We start from the raw sequence: 22,086 nt of genomic DNA, 5'->3' as shown, positions 1-22,086 counted from the left end.
TAAAGAAAATGCTACAGCTCGGTGTTATTGAGGCAGGTGAGAGTGATTATACCTCCCCTTTGATTTTAGTTGAGGTACCGGGCAAGGAACCTCGTCCTTGCGTCGACTACCGCAGGCTTAATTCCATCACTAAGGATCAAATTTATCCGATCCCTAACATCGAGGAGCGCCTTGAGAAAGTTAGTAGCGCTCAGTTTATTTCCACCCTAGATCTTGTCAGGGGTTATTGGCAGGTTCCACTTACAGAAGAGGCTAGTAGGTATGCGGCGTTCATTTCACCAATGGGAACATTCCGTCCTAAAGCGTTGAGTTTTGGTTTGAAGAACGCGCCATACTGTTTTTCAAGCCTCATGGATAAAGTGTTACGGGGACAGCAAGAATTCGCTTTACCGTATCTAGACGACGTAGCGATATTCTCCGCATCCTGGTCTGAGCATATGACACACTTGCGGGCAGTGCTAACCCGCCTGCGCGAAGCAGGCTTGACAGTCAAGGCTCCTAAGTGCCAGTTAGCACAGGCCGAGGTTGTCTACCTCGGTCACGTGATTGGTCAGGGTCGTCGCCGCCCCTCTGAAATAAAAGTGGCCGCTGTGCGAGACTTTCCGCAACCGCGCACCAAGACCGATATTCGGTCGTTCTTGGGTGTCGCCGGCTACTATCAGAGGTACATCCCTAGGTACTCTGATATCGCGGCTCCCCTGACGGATGCTCTAAGAAAAACAGAGCCTCAAACAGTCGTCTGGGACGAGACAAAGGAAAGAGCTTTTAGCGCCCTAAAGAGTGCCCTAACGAGCCAGCCTGTGCTACGATCGCCAGACTATACAAAAGGGTTCGTTGTTCAGTGCGATGCTAGTGAGCGAGGCATGGGCGTTGTACTGTGCCAACGGGAAAATGGAGAAGTAGAACACCCCGTCCTGTATGCTAGTCGTAAGCTGACCAGTCGTGAGCAGGCGTATAGCGCCACCGAGAAAGAGTGTGCAGGTCTCGTGTGGGCCGTTCAGAAATTGTCATGCTATCTAGCCGGCTCGAGGTTTATCATTGAGACGGATCACTGCCCTCTCCAATGGCTGCAGACCATCTCTCCCAAAAATGGCCGCCTCCTGCGCTGGAGCCTCGCTTTACAACAATATTCCTTTGAGGTGCGTTACAAAAAGGGGAGTCTCAACGGTAACGCCGATGGCTTAAGTCGAAGCCCCTAACGTGGGAATCAGCCTCAAAATTGTTTGTTACTGATGTTTTTCTTCCTGAGGCAGAATTTTTTTAACATATTGCTTTTGTTTAGTGTTTCAAAGTGATGATATGCTTTCTAGTGCAATTTTTCAATTTGTGGACGCGTTCTGAGTGATGCTAGACTACTGTAAGGAACTAGGCAGTGGTATAAAAAGGGGAAAGAGCCTGGCAGGGCTTAGTGAGGGTTGTGCCGTGCTTGCTGACTGAGCGGTTGAGTTTCAGCGTAGTTCTAACGCTTGCCGGGAACGAGAACAAAAATGTGAACTCTCCCGAAGTCACTTTGCAGTGTCCCGTGCGAACCTGAACGAGAGAACGAGGCCTTCTCTGTGCGCTGCGCTCAAGAAACGTCGAGGGACGCCCGACTTCGGTTATGAGCATCATCGAGCGACATCCCTCCGGACAGCGGATGCAGTCCCCTGTCCATCGGGATCTCCTTCCCCCGGCGGGGCGGTCTGTTGCGTTTCGCCTGCGACACGTGGTTTTGCCGGCGCGACTGCGGCGGGGCGGCAGACATTTTGGCCCGATCGTCGTCGCCACAACACTCATCGCCAGGTGTTTCCAGGCGCGACTGCGGCGATGCGACCGCCTAGGGATCATCCTCGCATTCCAGTCATTGTGCCCGAAACAGGCGATGCCAAAGCAGGGATCTCATTCCAGTCATTGTGCCCGAAACAGGCGATGCCAAAGCAGGGATCTCGTTCCAGTCATTATGCCCGAAACAGGCGATGCCAAAGCAGGGACCATCCTCTCATTACAGTCATTGTGTCCGACCGGCAGCGCCACGACAGGGTGCTACGAGATCGTGCTCGACATGGTGCTACGGCATCGCTACGACAGTGTGCGTCACCATTAGCCCATTGTACATTCACGTGCTCGTCTTTTGAGGGGTTCCTTCTTGCCCTCAACTGCGAGAGTATAAAAACAGCTGCCCCCGGACGCCAAAAGGGAGGGCTCCGATTTCTTCGGTTGAGTGAAGTGCTCTCCCGTCTCTCTACTTCGGTCAAACCTGACCACCAACTCTTTGCGATGTTAAAATAAACAAGTTGTTTCGTTGTTACCAGTCGACTCATGCTTTGCCGGGACCTTCGGATGCTTCCAGTTGTACCCCAGGCCGCCAGGCCAACGCTACCCTTGGGGCTTGCGACCCAGGTACAACCACGGGCGTCAGCGCCGAGTTCCCAACAGGTCGTACAAGCAGTCGGATCCCAAACATCTGGTTGGCAGCGGTGAGATCGCCTCCGACTTCAAACAACCTAGACGGTCGGTCTTCAAATTTGGTAGTGATACATGCTGGAGTGACAATTATGAGTGCCCTTAAAGTGTGAGACGCATTCGTAGATGGTTTGAACTCAGATCCGTACTGTTGCGAGAGTAGTCTTCAAGAGAACAGTAGCATAGTTGTTTACTTTCCTAAATCGTTCAGTGATCACAACCCACGTCTGCAAACCACTGCACGGAACTGAAGCTGTTTGACAAGAAATTACACTCTTTTACGCTATATACGAGGCACGGTGGAGGCAAAAGCAAAATTAGTATCGAAAAATGCTATATGCGCAAGTCGTGAGGATAATCGACCAACTCCGAGGCGGCAGACCAATAGAAATATCGAACTCGAAGAAGCGCGTTCGTTAGGCAGATCTCGATCTGCAATCTAGCACCATATTCAATATGCGCACCGCATTCGCTATGATCGATGGCTACCGGCGTCATAAGAGCTGCCCATTTGCATCGCGAAGCAAATTGCGCGTAACGGAAAGTTCGTGCTTTGCACATCAATTATGTTTCGTAGTGCTTGCGTCCACGCAGTATACTTAGAAAGATTATTATCGTACAAGCAAACGAAATTTCGCCTAGGACGCTGTTTGCGGCAAATCTGTAAATGATTCGGCACCGTTCAAACTCATCGAAGGAGCAGCAGTTAAGCTTGCCAAGACTTCCTTTTTGTTTGTATCTCTCTTCTTCTTTTGACTAAAGGCTCAACGGAATTGCTCGTCATGCTTTCGGTAACCGAGTACTTGGCGCGCTTGGCATATGCTGAGAAGCCAAACATCCTGCCAAACATAGAGCTGAAATTCACCAACACCTGCAAACAGCGTAATATGGGGTTATGCAGCGGATCAGAAATAGCCAAACTCGGTGACTATTGGTAAATAAAGACACACCTCCCTCACTAGTTAATATACAGTGCATGTTGAAGTTTTCCATTGATCTCTCAATGTTCTTTTTTTAAGGGGGTTGCGTGCCAAAACCACGCTCTGATTATGAGGCACGCCGTAGTGAGGGGGACTCCGCAAAATTTGGACCACCTGGGGTTCTTTTACGTGCACCCAAATCTAAGTACACGGGTGTTTTCGCATTTAGCCGCCTTCATTTGTCAATGTTTCTTCTTAGTGTGCGGGTATGGCGTCTTGGCATTCTGTCCGATCGCTTATCTCCTTATTTATTTCCTTTTTGCTTTCTCTCAAGCGGTGTTTTGCTCGTTAAATTCTTGCAATACCGATTCTTCGTGACCAAGCTTCACATTACCTTGGCTGCAGAATAATGACAGAAACAACGATTCTACAATTTCCTGGTTGGTCCACCTATTTTCCTACTTATGCCAACCAGTGGTATTTTTTTCTGTAAGAATACCTTCTTCGCTCTTTTACACTTTTAGTACTCAGACATTTATGAATAATGTTATGCAAAACATAATTGTTCCTGCCGTAATGTACACGCGGAAGGAACAAGCGCGTGAGAGATAAAAAGAAAGCTGAGTGCGATATTGAATCATGGGGAAACACTTATAACAGTCACCTAACTTCGTTGCAAGTCATTCAGAATCGAGCTATTCACCTAATAAAATTTTCACCTCGTAGCATTAGCGAAAATCAGTTATTGCATGCACATAATTATTTGAATGTGACTGATCTTGTTAAATATCACCTGGTCGTATTTATATTTAGGGCATTACACAACGATATGCCAGTAACCAAGGTACCAAAAACATCCCTTACTAACATAAATAATATTAGATTTGTAGGCAATATGAACTTCATTTTACCCTACGTTCGCACCAAATATGGTAAGCAGTCATTACACTTTTCAGCTTTATCTCTATGGAAAGCATTACGATTTGCTGTAAAATTGCTCAAAGCTCACAGATTTCATACATAATTTAAGTCCTTTCTTTTAGCTTCCTCCGACTTTCCTATTTGAGTGTAGTATGTGTCGTATCTTTAAATTTAACTTTGTTTCTATATTTGTATATTTAACATTGTCTCCCGCACTTCTGAATAACTTTTTTAAGCTCCTTTTTTAGTTTCACCTAATGTTGAGTAATACGAAGACTTGTTATTGTTTAATGCATTCATCTGCATGCTTTTCTGTTCATTTATGGCTTGTCTCCCAAAAACTTTTCTTATCGTAAATTCTACAAGTTGAAATTGTTGTTTGTACTTCTAGTCACCATGCACACGAGGTCCCATTTCAATTTCTAACTACGGGACCTCCTTCTGTATATAATTATCATGTTGTTATCCCCATTTTTGTCCCGAATAACCTGATTCTGATTCTGAGCAGTTGACGTACGTGCGAGACTGAATGTGATCGCACTAAACAACCTCATTGCGTTCCTGTTTATTTTATAGAAAGCCTGCGGACACATCATCTAGCGTGAAAACCACACCGCCACTAGCCACAGGGGTGCACCAATTGAAAACAAATGTAGGGGACATCGGAAAAGCCCTTTCCTGGCCAAACGGTAACATACGCGTGAACCAAAGGGAGACCCCGAAGGTCACGGTTGCCGGTCGACGTCACCGATGACGTTGCGCCTCGTGCATCCGCCAATCAAGTTTCGCAAGGTTTACGAATCCTACGCTATTCAAACGTTTTTTTTTTTTCCTCGAAGGAAAATGAATACGGCCGACGACGGTGGGCGTGTGACGCCAGACCGCAATCAGGATGCAATACGGGTTGTCGCCGCGTCGAATCGATGCTCTCGCTTTTGCCCGCCTTCTCACTCGGTTTCCTTAAATTTCTTACTCACTGTTGAAATTGCCGCCGAAACAAGGAGCGTTGCCGTTCAGAAAGAAAAAAATGGGATCACGCTGCTTCAGTCTGAGCCAGGGCTGCGTTCATGAATTTTATGTACTACATTGATTATCCTTATTACTTGCGAGGATGTGTACACAGCGTAACGGTTAAGCGTGGCTTCGAGACATACTCTTAAACTCTTTTTGCACGCTGACTTTCGACGGCCAAGCTTTCGCCCATGTCGGGTGCGGTTCTTCACCACTGAAATACTTCATTACTGAGTCCTTGCATCACTGAAGCGCGTTGGCCGCATCAGCGAAGATATCTTCCAGTTATTGAAGTTGATTAGGCATTAGACCGGATGAATGTTTAATAATAAGGGAGTCACTAACGCGTTCACGCCAGTAAGTGAAGATATAACAATAATCAAGCTTCCGATTATGTATGAGTGGGTTGAGAAGAGGAGGTGAAAGCACTCCTCGTGGCACAGGCTTGACGCCACAGACACATGCCATAAGCGAACGAAAAGAAATTTACGTATTACGTAAGGAAGCGTGTTACAGCACACAGAATCAACATTGAAATGCCGTGAATACGCTGAATCGCCTGCCAGGCGCCTCAAGCTATGCTCGCGTTTCCCAAACCACCAGCAACGCGAATTTACAGCAGTTCGCCGAAGAATAATAACGAACAAAAAATAATGCGTTTACAAGAACACTCTACCGCGTGAGCTGCCATTCGTTTCTTTTAACTTCACGCTTTCCACTAGAACGAGTGAGAAGAAAGACAGCAGGCGACGACAGCAAGGGCGCTTCTTGGCGCTCTTGCGCAGCTCCTCATTTTGTTAAAAGGAAAAGAAAAGATACAGGAGGTTATGCCTCAACTTGCAACGCCACGAGGTAAATAACGGCTCTGCGGTGTCATCGAGATGTCGCAACCCAGCACTGTTGGCACCTCCTTGCGAAGACTATTATAGTAGCAACGGCAACTCCTAACGAGAGTACGTCGACTCTATAAGTTTGTCACTGACGCCCTTGCTTATTCAGGACGAGAAGACTCACTTTGTTGCGTTCTTCTTTGTAAAGACACTTTCTTGAAACTAAACCGGCTGCGGCAGTAATAATATACCTTAAAAAGTGACGCTGACTAACTAGTCCAGATGAGAAATGAAGCTCTCATGTATACGCGGTGCAAAAGACGCCGTGCTGACTGGCTAAGCATAGGTGTCAAAACATTTTCACTATATTTCCTTTATTTGAGAGGCACTGTACGTACACATCGGATGAATCCAGGGGATGCGGAAAGAAGGCAACAGTTTGCCTGACTACTAGTACGATTATCCTTACGTGAAGACAGGCGGTGTGAGTGATACACAGAGCGCGTACGAACTTGTACCTGTTTCCAAACAAAAGAGCAAAACAAGCTCGCTATTTTGCAAGTGTCGTAAGATGCAAGAGATCTCTCCCATAGGCAAGACATGCCCATCATCCTGGCTGAACACATTAAAAGAAAAGGAAGGCGTCACCCTCGCCTCCAACGCCAACTGCAGTGACAAATGATTTTTAAACTACGCAAGGCACCAGGTAGAAGCCAGTTGCGACGCATAGAAGCACCCCTTAAAACATGCGATTTGCCAGTGTAGGCACTCACCGAGCGAGCTCTCCTCGGAGAGGTCCGACAGCGAGGGCACCTTCTGCATGGAGCCCAAGGAGCGCGGCCCCGACGACGGTGGCAGGTCGTCGGGCAGCTCGCGCTTGATGTTCTCCGGCGCGATCAGGGTTCCACTGCCGGCTTCTCCCCCCATCAGGTCGCCCCGTGTGGGAAGGTCCAGCTGGAACTTGATTTGCTGCGAGAGAACAGCACGCGCACATTGCAATATGCGCACGCCGATGCCCTCGCACGGCGTTTTCCACCAAGTATCCTGGTACATCGAAATTTGGGAGGGGGGTACTGTTTGGTAGGACCGAGCCGTCGATGTATATATGCGCATGTATTCGCAGTATTTTTCATGCGCTAGCTCTTAAACAGCTTACCATGGTCGGTAAGCTGTTGAAGAGCTAGCGTGCAGGGTAGCAAGCCGGAGATTTGCTTTTGGTTAAGCTACCTGTCTTTCCTCTCTCTCTCTCTCTCTCTCTCTCTGTCTGAAGAGAATGGGGTGCACGTGCTTGATGTGCCGCCCCTTGGCTATGCCCTTGCTTGAGACCGCAGGGAATGGCCTTGATTTATAAAACAATTCTTACTAAAAAAAGGGACAATTGCTTGCACGTAGTATCACTGGACATAATAGGGAGTTTTAGGTTTTGCGCACTAGAATTTAAGGAAAGCAAATCGCCGGACGTACGAAAGAACGCGAAGAGATATACAAAAGAACGCAAACTGAACACACAAGCATGCAAACAGGAAGTAGAGCTTTGCGTGCGCAAATACGCTTGGGTGCGCGATTTCAAACGCCTTACAATACCTCGATTTGTGTATATGCTGCTGTATTGTACGTACTCGTCGCAGCCTTGCATCGACCTCATAGCGCAATTAGCAAGCCTACTTTTTAAGTGTCTAAACGTGCAGTTGTTTCTTTTGAATGCGTGTAGAAATTTTTCAAAGATAATTTTTTGATCTCCGTAGTCTCCTCTTAAAACTGTGCACACACGCCTGCAATACTGATTGCTGGACGCGAGCCGCAAAAGTAAGAAAGATAAAGCGCATAGGGTTTCCGCGCGAATGGCTAATTTATGTTAAACAATGAAATTATGGCTTTAATTGTCGTCTTCAGCACGTAGTCGGTTGCATAAGTCGATAGCTTTTTTTCTTTCTTTCCTTTTTTTTTTCGTGTTGCTTACATGCGCTGTCTGTGTCTTTCTGTTGGCGCTGCTGCTAAAATCTAAGCCTTTTTTGCGATGGTCCAGAAATCATATCGTAGTAATGAGAACCTACACCGGTGTTATGACAACGCCGCCATGCATCAATAGCACAATGCATTGTCGACTTCATGAATACGACAGCATGCCCCCTGCACTACTCCAACGTGACTCGCACTGATGCGGGTCACCATGTGGCACAATTGAAGACCCGTTGATACACCACTCCGTTCGATCGTCTGCACGAAGGCAGTGCGGCTTTTCAACACACGTTGATTGGAAGTAAGAAATAAATTACTCTATGACGCAAATAAAAGTTACAAGCATAAAAAAACAATTTTAAGCAATCTATCACACTATTAAAGCAAGGAAACTGTCCCTGCGCGTGTTTTAGGTCACGTGACAATACAGTTTGGTTTGCATTGTTTCACTGTCAAGCGACGGCGCACTTCATATTGCGCCGCGTTTTCAGAGCCAAATTTGGGAGGTAATTCCTTGTTTATAGAATCAAAGCATACTAGATTTCGCCAATGTGACAAACGATCTCCACATTCCCAACAGAATCTAAGGACGTGCTCTGAGTGGTAGACAGTCCCTTTAATCGGCGCTCAAAATCTCGTTTGCAGAGAAGCTCACTAAGAGCTTTCGACAAGATTGAACATGGGCGTGCGCAACCCAAGTAGGAATCGAATCCGAATGAAGTAATATATTACGCCCTTGATCGACACTTCGCCTCCTTGACGCCATTGTTAACAGCTGGCCAGCTGGTGTATGTTATGCACAGTGGTTATTTTTGTTTTCTGTCCTTTCTTTTGTCATTCTCCGGTTATATTAACGCAGCTGCATGTCCATCATGCGATTAAAAATAAAAGTCCCAGCTTCACCCGAAAGTCGAAGCATCGATTGCGATTGCAAATTCGTAGGGAGCTATACGAAGTAAGCACAGTAGTTTTATCGGCCGTACAAGCTTCTAAACATTCGCTTAGTAACTAAATTAACAATCATGGTGTCACGCGCGCAGAGGCAAACATGAACACATCTCACTCGATGACCGCGGATACTTGCTGCACGCGTGCAAAAGCAAACATGAACACATCTCACTCGATGACCGCGGAAACTTGCTGTCAAGACGCTGTAGTGAGTAAGCGCGGCAGCAGCAGCGAGTGAATCGATCTTCGCGCTACATCTCGCTTCAACGCGAACTAAGCGGCGAAAACTCAGCGCACACGAAGTTATCCGCAGTCAGTCCTCATCACAGATCGCTTTCAAGATAAGGCCTACGTGACTGCGCGCGGCCGCGCCATCCGCAGCAGCCCCCCCCCCCCCCCCCCCCCCCGTTCCCTTGTGCGCGACGGAAGACGGCGAGCATCCTCCTCACTTTCGTCCCTTGAGCGCGCGATGTGGAGCCGCCATCGACGGCTCACCCTCGTACGTTTTCACTCGCACATACAAGATACGGCGAGCGGGGACGATGTTATCGCCCTTGGACTTTATACGGAACATCGCGGCGACGGCAGAAATGCGCCTGGAGTGCCTATATAATTGCTATCGCAATAAGACATTTTGCTTCGTCAAAACGACAAACGTTTCCCTCCGTGCAGTGCACGACACCAAAATTCAGGGAGAAGGAGCACGCCAACATAGCGCACAGCAGTCTCGGCATGCTCTCGCCCTCCAGATCTGTCTTTACCCTACAGTCTAGAGTCGCCAACTGTCGAAACAAGCCATTTATTACGGCGCGAGCGCTGAGCGAAGCATCGCCTGCTAAAACAGACCCTGACGGCTCGAAGAGACATCCATCAAACATTCGACAGCGACACGCACGTTCAAGCACAACACATACACGCGTTACTCGGTATACGCCCGTGTGCTGCGCGCGAAAGCGACTATGGTGTACATATGGCGCTGATTCTCCTAGCGGCATCCATCTTCCCACCTTGACCGCGTGCAATGCAGAAAACAAGTCGGCGAAACCAGAAACAAAAACAAAGAGAAGGCGCGAAGTGGAATGGACAAAATGTTTCCGCGAAAAATATTGTGCACTCGACGGTACACAGACGCAATCTCGAGAATGAAAGCATAAGCGGAAGAAGCTGTAGCCCCGCGTTGCCCGCCACCTTGGCGATGCAAGTCTTTCGCCCGTTATCATTTGGGGGCAAAATATGATGCACCTCCCTTCCATTTGTCTTGGATCGCATTTTTCTTTGCCTTTTCCCTCCCTCGGGCAGTCTCAACGATATATGTGTGTTTAAAACCGACGGCTACCTCCAAAGCCGCAGAGGGAATGCAGAGCTGCTGCTGCTTCTGCTGCAGCAGAGTAAGGTTTCCACGATCCCACGATCTCGTTGACTCTCGCATATCGAGAAACGACGGGGAGAAGGCCGGGAGATGCTGGGCGACTCTTCTTTTTCCCACGGCGCGACAGGTTGCTCCTTGTGCTGCGCGCTCGCCGCCGTACCAACGACCTCAGCGTCGCTCGCTGGCACCGCCGCGACTTGGTTTCCTCTTGTGCAAGTCAACGCACGTGCAGCGATACCACATAGTTGTTTATTAAGTTACGGGATCCTGATAATTTTTTTTTTTTGGTTCCGTGAGCACACATGCATGAATTTTAGTGCACCATCGGGCGCGTACAAGTCCTCAATACGAGGGCGAGTAAAGTTTATTTAGATTGAGCCAAATTCATTAGTCATTAACACATCAAAAAGAACAGCTGTTATTTTTCCCTCACGGATGCAGCTTACTTCTCCACGCGATGCCTTACGCTTAGGTAGTGCGACGATTGAAATTGTAGAGACGGTTAAAACTTTAGGAGTGTTTTTAATTGTATAATGTCATGGGAACTACAAATTAATAAGCTTATAACTAATATTTCCAAATGTGTAGGTATACTTGCACGACTGCGTTCCTTGCTTCCAGTTTCCGTTAAGATAACACTTTATAACAGCTTGTTTTTATCGCATGTCAGTTATTGTTTTTTGGTATGGGGAAGTACAACAGCAACGAACATTAACAGACTATACAAACTACAGAAAGAAGCGATTAGGCACATTGCTGATGTTGACTATTATGCGCACACGGGACAATTATTTAAGCGGTTTAACATTATCCGAATTCATCAGCTTTACGAGTATTACCTAGCAATAAGATATAAAAAATCCCTGCTCAACAGCAATCGAGCTTTCTTGGATATTTTTCAGCTTGAACCATACGCTATCCCATAGCCTACTCGTCACCAACAACACTGGATCATTCCATTGTGCAGAACACACTTTGACCGACAAATGCTTCGCTTCACTGTTCCTGTCTTATTGAACAAATTAATTAAAAAAAGATAATAATTGAAGAATTCGGCATACGTGTTATTAGGAAAGCCCTTTTATCATGAAATCAATGCAATATTATTTATCACTAACTAAACTTTCAGTGTATATTGGAATTTGTCTTCATATATTGTACTGCATAATTTAACCGTAAAGGAGTCTATGTATCTATATATTCAGTTCATGATGCATCTATGTGTATTACGACTTGTAAAATATTAACCCTGTCTTGCTATGAACGAATTTTGTTCGCCTGTCCTCAATGCATTCCATGTATCAGGGAGGCTCGGGTTCCCCTCAAGTGACTCATGTCACTTTTATCCCGAGCCTGCCCTCATCCTTGAGATGAAAATAAACTGATTTGATTTGACTTGATTTGATTGACGATGTTCGGCTCGCCTACGCTGCACGGGAGAAGGAGTGTGGAAAGACGGAGAAAGACGACAGACGAAATCGCGTCAACAGTGAAAGACACATTGTACCTACAAGCCGTCTTCGAGGTTCTTTGATTAAGAGATTTCCATTAGAACACGTACAGGGTTCTGCGCTGATGATGGGGGACGCCATTGGTACGATCTGGACCGGGTGAGGTGGGTGTTCACCGCAAGGTTCAGGAAACGATGACGAAGACGGGCATCGTGATGATGAAAAAAAGTAGAAAAGACTGTATTCACTTCATTGGTACACGGTTGTGACTCTTATCCGAGTCTCGAGTGGTTTTGATAAATACGGGGGCCAGGACGACCTTAAACAACCCCTTGCGGTCTTTTGGTCGTCGCTGTCTTCTTGGGGAGCCTGTGGAAGTATTAGTGATTTTGTCAGGTTCTGCCGTCGACGACCTCCTGCCCTTCGGGTTTTCTTCTCTTCGTCCTTTCCTTTGTGTCAGCTCAAGGAATAAAAGCGGTGACGCTGTTTTGGAGAAGAGAGCAATTATGTTGACATGGGGACGCCCACTTGAACGCTTCTCACACTTGACAGGTTGATGTCCAGGCTTATCGTAACAGCCTTTTCTGGCACGAGGCAAATCATCTTGTCATGGGAGCGTACGCCTGAATGTCTCTCACACTTGACAGGTCGATCATAACACCATGCGCCCAGCTCATCGTGCTCCCAAGTTGGACGTCGAAGCTGAATTTTACGGATGCTGCACGCTAACTCGCCACGGTGCAAACTGTTTATGTATAGCGAAGAGTAGATAATCTGTAGGTTTTATGTAAGGCCCAGTAATCGCAGAGCTATATACAAGTATACTCTTTAAACGAAATATTCTGCTGTCGGATATATTGAGACATCAGAATATAAGAGGCAACCATTGTCTCAGATACACAGCGTACGATTCCTTCCCTCCGCCATTGTTTGCTCAATTTCGCCCACTGCCAACTGTGCGCCCGCTGCTGCTTCCACACAGCGCACGCTGAACGCTGGTCCGGCGTGACGCAGGGCTGTCGTCGTCCGACCGCCGTCTTTGGCCGCGAGCGCGAAAGTCAGTCACGCGGGCGTCGTTCTTCCCGCGGCGCCACAACGAGGTGCCGTTTCCAGGCGGCCGCAAGCTGCTGGCATCGCCGGGAGAGCAACGACACGCAAGAACGCCGTGCTCCGTCTCGCGCCGTGACAGCGCCGACGTAACCGCTCGCCTCCGCGTGAATGGGTGAGCGGCGCGCCGGGCGATGCTCGCCTGCCTTTGCCTGAACGACGAGTGGAAAATCACGGCACGATATTTCGGTTCGCACCATTCAGCGTGAGCCTAAAGAGATTTAGTTTATTGATTTATTCATTTTCAATACTGCTGCTCTCCTTCGAGAGCGTGGCGGTTGGGCAGTACAATAATTCATCTGTACAGTACAAGGCAAAACAAAGCACAGGTTATACAAAACATTACATAAGCAGTGCAAGTTATACATACTATACAATTATTACAATGTTAATATTAAACGGAATAGTAAAAAGAAGAAAGAAAGGGGGGAAAAGCCACGAAGCTGTGCGAGAAATGGCCAAGGAGAATAACGATAGCACTAGGGGCAAGTAATAAAACACAAGTAACTAAAATTTAACTTCGAGCGTTTGAGAATCATTATGGTAAACGAGTAAACTGTCGTAAATCAGAAGGTTTGCTAAAATTTCCTAATTAATAAAGCAATATGTGCCGATGCCCCTGCATGCATAGATACTCTTATACACAGTTTCTTTCTATTTGTGAGATAAATTCAGATAATGATTCAATGTTGGCTATAGTAGCATCAAGTTGGTTCCATTCTGCTATTGCGAGCGGGAAGAAAGAATACCTAAACGTGTCATTTTTACATACGTATTCTTATGTGTGCGCATGCTTATTACACGTAGGTCGAGCCTCGGAAAATTAAATATATTTGGCGGTTTCTATCCTATAGTTATGTTTTAGTAGTTTAAACAAGAATTTTAAGCGAGCGTGTTTCGCTCTTGTGGATAGCGTTCGCAAACCGGACTGGGTTAAAAGATTTGTTGACGAATCTGTACGTTTATATTTGTTATGGATGAACCTCATAGCTTTCCTTCGTATTGATTCTAGTTTGTTTATGTTAGTCAGTGAATGTGGAAACTAGAATGCCTTATCGTATTCGGGAACAGGCCTTACAAATGATGTCTAGGCTAGCAGCTTCAGTGACGTAGTTGTGAGCGCCAGGCTTGTCTCTAAGAAAAATAGTTTGCGCAGCGTTTTTGAGATTATATTACTGATAAGTTTGTCCCGTTTGAGCTCCGAGGTTAATCTAACGCCTATATATTTGTGTCCTTTAACTTTGTTAAGTAGAGTGCCATTAATCGCGTATATAAAGATTGATGATATCGTTTTGCTACTTACAGTCATGATCGCGGACTTTTGTATGTTTATTTTCATCTGCCATTTAGAACACTAATTAGCTATGTCAGCTAGAGAATCATCCAATTTAATATGATCATTGTAATGATTAATTTCTCTGTAAATGACGCAGTTGTCTGCGAATAATTAATTGCAATTGATGTTAGCTGTGATATCGCTAATATAGAGTTAAACTGGCTTAAAGAAATGTATGAATGACTGCGCTATAGTTTTGCCTTAAGTCGTGAATGGAATGTAGTGGACCCATCGTCACATCCACTTCCTGTGACGTCGCATGCAAAACCTCGCCGAACGTTGCGATATATAGTGTAGGAAAGTGTGGTAAGCTAAAGACTGCTGAAAAGCACAGAATTTATTATTATTCTTATTTTACAACTAAACGGTAGCGAGGACACATACGAGACCTGTGCCGGTGCTTCAACGAATGGGCTTTCCGGAAAGTGCCCGCTCAACAAGCCTGCATAGCACACTCAACCAATTATCTACAACCCGTATTCGTAACGTCGGGGCTTTGTGAAAAGCTCACGCATATTCAAACCGCTCGCGCTGCAACGGTAATTACCGGTGTAGTACAACTAGGCCAACAACACCTTTCGCAACTTCAGTTGCATTGCGCGCTTTTCCTTAAATGTGGAACTCTTCTGCCACGCCTCCGCTTACGTCACAGTCGAGTAGCCATCACTCACGAGCGCCCCGAGAGGGGCACGAGATCATTGCTCCACGTCTCGCTGCGCAGAAACCCGAGGAGTCGAGGCCAAGCGCTGGAGACACGAGAAAAACAAGGAAAAGAAGCAAGGAGAGAGAAGCTGTCTGGGTGGCCACGTAGGGCGGCCACGGGATGAAAAATGCTCCCAGTCATCGACGAAGAATTCCTTCCCGAGCGCGTGCTCGTATATACTATACAGGCGCCGTTCAGCAAACGCACGCAGCGGGCCAATACTAACGTCTCGGAGCGCCCGGAGAGCATCGCACAAGGCGAGGGCGTCACGCAGGGCCTGTCCACAGCCGCACTACATCTAGCTGCTAGTAGCGTAGGTGAGTCGTTCCCCAGAAGGTGGCCTAGACAATGACGAGATGAACGCACTAGATCAGCAAAGTTCGACGGAACTGGCCGTCTATATGTGTAGCGATAAGCACAGCTGAGGTGCTACTCCCACGAAGAGCTGCATGGATGTGCCTCGCAATGCATGTCTCAGCAGAACTTATCCAAAACACTTAGGTGGATCGGACAACGTTGACAAGTTACAAAATTTCCAGCTTTGTACTAAGCGTGGATAGTGCCTTTTTAGGAAGAAGCGCTCTCTTCGTCCGCTATACCGGAACCGAGACTTGTACGAGACGGCTTGTCCATTCTGTTCGTGCATGTAGAGGATTTGTACTCTTGCTTCAATGCATACGAAGCGATTTATGACTTCTCCCGTAAGATCAATCATCGAGCTCACATTCGCCGTAGAGGTCACCTACGTGACAAGATAAACGATGCTGTGTAAATCACAAGCGGCGATGTCACCGCACGATATGTATACTGTGCACGATTCGAAGCGTCGCGTACTATCCATTTCTGAGTGAGTGAGTGAGTGAGTGAGTGAGTGAGTGAGTGAGTGAGTGAGTGAGTGAGTGAGTGAGTGAGTGAGTGAGTGAGTGAGTGAGTGAGTGAGTGAGTGAGTGAGTGAGTGAGTGAGCGAGCGAGCGAGCGAGCGAGCGCACGCCCGTCTCACCATTGCCAAGTTGAGTATCTTGAACCCGTCGTGGAAATCAGCGCAGCTAACTTAGCGACCCGAGACAAACACCTGGCGCGTCGACTGAATATGATTCTCAAGGCACCACTCCAGTAGCAACGTTCACTTCTTCAATGTTTACTCTAATGGAGTCACGTTATAGCAAACGTTTAGTTTAGTCTATTCTGCGAAACGACCAGGCAAGCAGGTCTTGGCGACTGTGAGTGTATAACAGCTTGAGCAGCACTGTTGAGACAAGCTTTCCGCCCAAAGGGCAATGCAGGCGGCTTTGCGAGCTCCACAGTGTAACCCTGCCTGCAGCAACAATATCAACTTCTCCACCTATAGCGCTGCAGGCAGGTAATAAGACAGGAAAACTCACAGCTCTAATTAATTAATTAATTGTTTGTTTGTTTGTTTGTTACCAAGAGAAGACAGGCATCGTGCCCCTCGAGCCGTGGCACTTGTCAGCTTGCTCCCTCCCTGTTTCCTTTGTGCTGTTTTCTTCATTAAGAGTCTATACATAAAATTGAACGTTGGCATCACAATCATGCACTTTGGCGTGTTTTCAGCATATTTGGTGGGCAGAGCGCACAAAAACAATTTTGAGGTCCCGACATTTCGCGATAAAGGCGGGTTCCAGAAAGCACGCAGTTGCTTCAGATTCGGGCTCTGACAGCTGACGCATCTTATGAGTGAGCGTTTGTAGCAGGGACCGCGCATACCAAGTGCGGCAAAGCAATACAGTGGATAACACGAGATAATAGTGAGCCGATGTAAAAAAACATTGTCATTTGCCCACAATCTGGCTCTGGGCTGATTTCTTCATTTGCACGCAATCGGTCTCGCCAAAGAAATGAGCCATTCTTGAAAGCAATACAACCCACATACTTTTGCAGCCTCAGCGTGGAACTGCAAAATAATCAATTTGAATCGTCACTTAGACATGTCTACGTAGGAATTACATCCTTATGTGCTTGTACAGCCAATCTCAGTGCCATCCGTGGCACCAAAATATACCTAATGTTGCGCCGATTATACGGAGTGAGTTGTCCTGAGGCACATTGTTTCGTCAGTGTTGACGCAGCTGCATTTTCCGGTGCGCCAAAGAAATTTAGCCAAGTGATTTTCGACTCGGTACGCATCACCATCAAGACGTCGCAAAAGCTACTAGCTACCTCGTAACCTGAGAGCTCCAAGGTCACGAGTATTCCTTAGTCTTCGCGCTTCGCTTGTTTATCCCCTTGTTTACAGACTTTGGTAAGGTTCATCATCAAGAAGTTTATCGATGAATTTCCCCAAGTACATATTATAGACGTCCTATAGTTTTTGAATTACGATTACCGCATTTACGCTCCCTGACAACTTCCGCAATCTACACGGAATAAACTTGTGAGACACGCACGCATTCGCAGCAGAATACGAGAGAGTGATCATCGCATTCTGGGACAACACTTGTTGAAGATCGTGGCAGCTGCATAACACGTTGGATAATGTTTGGTCTCCACCCCGTTCTCTTTATAGCACCGAGATCAAAAAAAAAAAAAATGATAGCAAGGCCACAAGACGTCCTGCCCCTCTACACACTACTTCCGCTTTCCTTCATGGTGAAAGCTACGCGGAAAAGAGCGTGCATGCGGCTATTGCGATACGCAGGTGCAACGCATCGGCCCTTTTTCTTAACCCCCCTACGCTCTTTTCAATCTGTTTCGGTGGGGGTTTGAAGCTCGCCAACCAAGCCCGGTGCCAACACCTCCTGCGCGGGGAGAGGAAGCTACGAAGAAACAACTAAAATAAAAGGAAAGAATAAAGGAAGAAGAGGAAGCAGAAAAAGTGGTGGCAGACACTGGGTGAAAATAAAAATGAAAAATTCAATCTATCCCGAGTAGATACAAGAAGATGAAAGTAAAGATTAGGAAATAACGTCATACGAATGCCCTTTCTCGGCGCGGTACATGCGAGAGAGAGAGAGAGAGAGAGCACAACTGCCAGAGCAAACGGGGACAACGCTGTGGCGTTCCTCATTCTTCCCTTCCTCCGTGAAGAGGGCATGGGCTCGCCGCGTGCACGAAGTGGGTTTTGCCGACGACAGTGGAAAGTGAGGTCTTGCTGTTCAGCTCCTTTCAAACGCCTATTCCCTCAACGGACCGGCGACCCATCAGTACCGCCTTCCTGCTGGCTTTTTTAGATCCCCCCCCCCCTCTTATACTCCCCCTTCGTCGTTCGTGATCGGGTTTTCTGCTTACTATTGAGTGTGCGGAATAAATGCCGAACAACGGTTGCACCGTGTTTGCCGCTGTGCTGGCAGCGCACTCAATTCAAGACGTGCAAGGTCCTGTCCATTCAGCATTTTGGTGTAAGCCCTAAGAAGTCCAGTCATTCAAGCTTAATCAGTATTAGCTCATAACATTGTTCTCATAACCAGTGCAATGATTCATCGGGCTCCTTCAACAGGCAGCTCTTGACGACGGCTTGACACAACGTCAACAACAGGGGAAAAGATGAGAGACGAGGAGGCATAAGCGATGTGTCATCCCGCTCTTTCTTTCTGTCTTTCACTACGTTTTGAAATGTTGACTTCAAACTTCAAGGAGAGCCCAAGCTTGTACACTTGAGAGCCTAAAGTCCTTTGTTCACACGGCGTGAAGCGTTAATTTCGAATCAAGCTCTACGATCAATGATTGCACAATAGGTGTATACCTGGCCTAATGAAATAGTTAAAGCTCAATGACGCACGCAGGGTGCAATGGCTGCCCCCTCTGCACCTTTAACTGAAGCGCACTGCGGCACACAGCGGCTGCTACATGCTGCCACTGGCGGCGTCCTCTAACTGTAGGTGCCCCATTTCTAAGATTGCTTAATATTTCCAGCTTCCGATTAATGCACTGTACCTTACGCGGCAGCTGTGCTATTTAATATAATATTATTTAAAGTGGATTACGTCCTCAGCTTTATGCTATAGTCGGCGATAGCGTTAGGACTCGTGAACACGTAATCGCAAACTGTACTTGCGCATGTAACGGGGTCTTTCTATTTTCTATTTTCCTAATCATCACGATGGAAGTTTAACTTAGAAAGAGCAGACGCTAATTCTGGAAATCGCAAATTCCTCCCTTTCCTCCAGCTGCACAAGCTTGGATTACTGATATATGCAGCGGAACACATCACTGACGTCACGGCAGAAGAAGAGAGAACGCGGACGTTTCCTAGAGTTCTGAAATTCCATGTCTGCCTGTCTTAATTCCCACGACTATTGCCAACAGAGGCGAGCGCGTCGCGGCAGCTGAACCAGTTCGGGCGTAGAACAAGGCACGCAGATCTCGCTGGAAGGCCGCGCAAGGAAGCAAATTTGATGAGAGATGAAGCAGAGCCGACAAGAAGGGCCAAGAGATGAGCCCAGATGAGATCAGCCGCTGCGCCTTCTCTCCCTCTTTCTCCCCCTCACGGAGAGAAACGACAACGCGAGGCAAGCAGCCGCGGAGCTTTGCCGCAGGCCGAGCACCAGCGGCAAAAGGCAGCCGGCGTCGGGCGGGCAGCGGTGCAGGGAGAGCGGGGTTCGTGCGACCTTTCACCCCGGACCGTGGGAACAGCACCTGCAGCAGCTCACTGCCGCCCCAGCCGTTTTCCACCATTCAGGGCCAATAGCGCGCGCAGTATTCCTCGTTCGTGCGTGCGTGAGCGCTCCTATTTTTCGAGAGACCGCGTAGTATACGCGCACATCTGCACACACACGTCTTGCACGGCGCCAGTGGCTCCCGCTATCGAGGGAAACCACCGACGCCGGGTCGCACGATGCGTCGTTCCTCGCCGCCGCCCCGCGTTTTCCTCTACACCTCCTCCCTGTCCTTCGCGCGGCGCGCGTTTTTTGCCCGCGAAAACGCGTTCTTCGTACATGCGGGTACGCGAGAATTAAAGGACTTCTCCACTGCCGCCTGAATTGTGTAGCTTTCAGGAACCGCGCGGCAGCTGATATCCCACACCGTTTGCACCTGCGAACCAGGTGGCGCCTCAGATGTCGTTGGCGACGATTAATCGGCGGCAAGTCGCGGCTTACAGCGCAATAAAGCTATGACGTCAGTCGATGTCGTACGCAACAGCAAGCATTACTTATAAGGCCAAGGATATATTCCAAGATTAGTAAGGGATCTTTTTTTTAAGTCTTCTTTATAATTTCGTCTGCATACTTTTATCATACGATGATCCTAAACGACTATTATGAGCTAACTCATTTAAATGTGTGAGCGACTCCTTTGCTGATGCACGACACGAAGTATGTTCATGTCAGACACGAATGGCGCTGCACTATCGACATAGAAAGCTTCGGAATACTCATGTACATACAATGCTATACGTATATACTCTGTACATGAATACTACACGTGCGTGGGTGCGCGCGAAGGGGGAGGTCGCAGCGGCGGTGAAGGTTATCCTACTTAGCACGCCATATGACCACGAAGAAATTATGCCTGGATACTGTAGTATGCATCGCCCCTAGCCAGCTGCCAAGCATTTCAAAGTATGAATACTGATGAACAAATAAACATCCGCAACTTGGAGTTCACTGGGTCGTTTCTATTGAAGGAGCAGAACTTGCCAAGGTCGCTTAAACAGAAGCGTAATTGTAATTTCGCCTGCGTGAGCTCGCACAAAGGCAGCAGCTTGTAAGTGAAACACACACACACACACACACACACACACACACACACACACACACACACACACACACACACACACACACACACACACACACACACACACACACGATGATGATGATGATTATGATACGCGCAAACAAAAAGAAAGTGGGCGTGGCGTGTAACCAGTTTGCCTCGTGCCAAGATCTTCGATGGCCCGAAGCAGCGAAACAACGCCAGAAAATCCCGTGCTATGAGTAGATATTTTTGACGTGCATGCGTTTCACGCAACAAACTGACAAATTCAGTGCTTCAAGTTTGCACGCAGACGAGGCAATGAACATACTGAATTGCGCTGCCCAGCACATACTTTCTTTCGTCGTTTATCTTCCTTTTTCAACACGTTAAGTGAGGAGGATCGCGCGGCTGCCGAGTTATTAAGCACAAGAAACGGACGGTAGGCCATAAATTTAGCGGTCGCTGGTTCTGCGCTGGTTGGCTGCAGCCTCTCTTGCAGCACGCTATCGTGGCGTCATGATGGTGGCTACTTTATCTTCGTCCATATGGTTGCGCCATTGCGTTGCTTGAGCCTAGCGAGTTGAGCAAACAGTTTCTAGTGGCAAAACGTCGGCATTAACAAGGAACATCGATGAGCTGGCTCAAATGACCAATGGTCATTGCTGATTTCGAATAGTGGTCCCACTGCAGGGTATTTCGCGTTGCTCTCGCCGAGACGTGCAACGCGCCTGTACGTCCGAACGTCCAGACTCTCAGCTCCCAGGGACATGCAAAATTTTCACAGTGCCTGCTCAGGTAACTAGATATTTTTTGTAGTAGTTCTTGTTAGAAACAGTGTGCGTTATAATGTTATGATGTGTCGCTGATATTTGAATTAATTTTGAGTTCATGTGGCTCTTTCATGGTTATTCTCGTCTCTCGCTGGATCAGGATGCGCCACTATCGAGTCTCTTATCTTTTGTTCAGAAGGAGCAGTGGGCGCCTTACACTCGGAACACACCCGAGAAGTGGGCTGATTTGAAAGTTTTCAATGCTTGTTGGCGGGATCTCGTGGCATCTGCCCGCTGCAATGCGTGACGCGCATGCCACTGTCCGCTGCGAGCCATGAGTAAATGGCTAATTATACGCAGACGAACCACTAGACAGTCTGCATACAGGAAAGGACATTAGCGCAGCCCCATAGCAATCTACGGCCTGACAGTTTCTCAACACACACGAGAGAGGATGCGGCGTGATTTCTGTGTGAATCGACGGAGCCTCTCAAGGACCGATAGACCACGGTACGCCCCGAGTATGCTAATTGCCACGTTGTCCTATCTTCTATCGCTCAGCATCATGCAGAGTGTAAACCCTTTCGATCAGTGAACTCTCGGCAGAAAACTTTGAATGCAACCAGATCGTATCTCGCAGAGAGCGAATGCCCCGTCGGGACGGTGC

The 22,086-nt window shown here is 47.5% G+C and overlaps 1 protein-coding gene across 3 annotated transcripts in view; it reads right to left on the bottom strand.

Annotated features, from left to right (window-relative positions):
* The window catches only part of pnt (ETS transcription factor pointed), a 206,586-nt gene that overhangs the window by 121,192 nt on the left and 63,308 nt on the right, over window positions 1-22,086 (bottom strand). For all 3 annotated transcript variants that reach the window (XM_075691874.1, XM_075691875.1, XM_075691876.1), the window contains one exon: window positions 6,898-7,093. In XM_075691874.1, the coding sequence (XP_075547989.1) occupies window positions 6,898-7,093 (196 nt within the window). The remainder of the gene's footprint in view (window positions 1-6,897; window positions 7,094-22,086) is intronic.

Source organism: Dermacentor variabilis, chromosome 5 (genome assembly GCF_050947875.1).
Source record: "Dermacentor variabilis isolate Ectoservices chromosome 5, ASM5094787v1, whole genome shotgun sequence".
Classification (NCBI taxonomy): domain Eukaryota; kingdom Metazoa; phylum Arthropoda; class Arachnida; order Ixodida; family Ixodidae; genus Dermacentor; species Dermacentor variabilis.
Note: the sequence above shows the minus strand (reverse complement) of the source record. Positions and strands in the feature narration are given on the sequence as shown.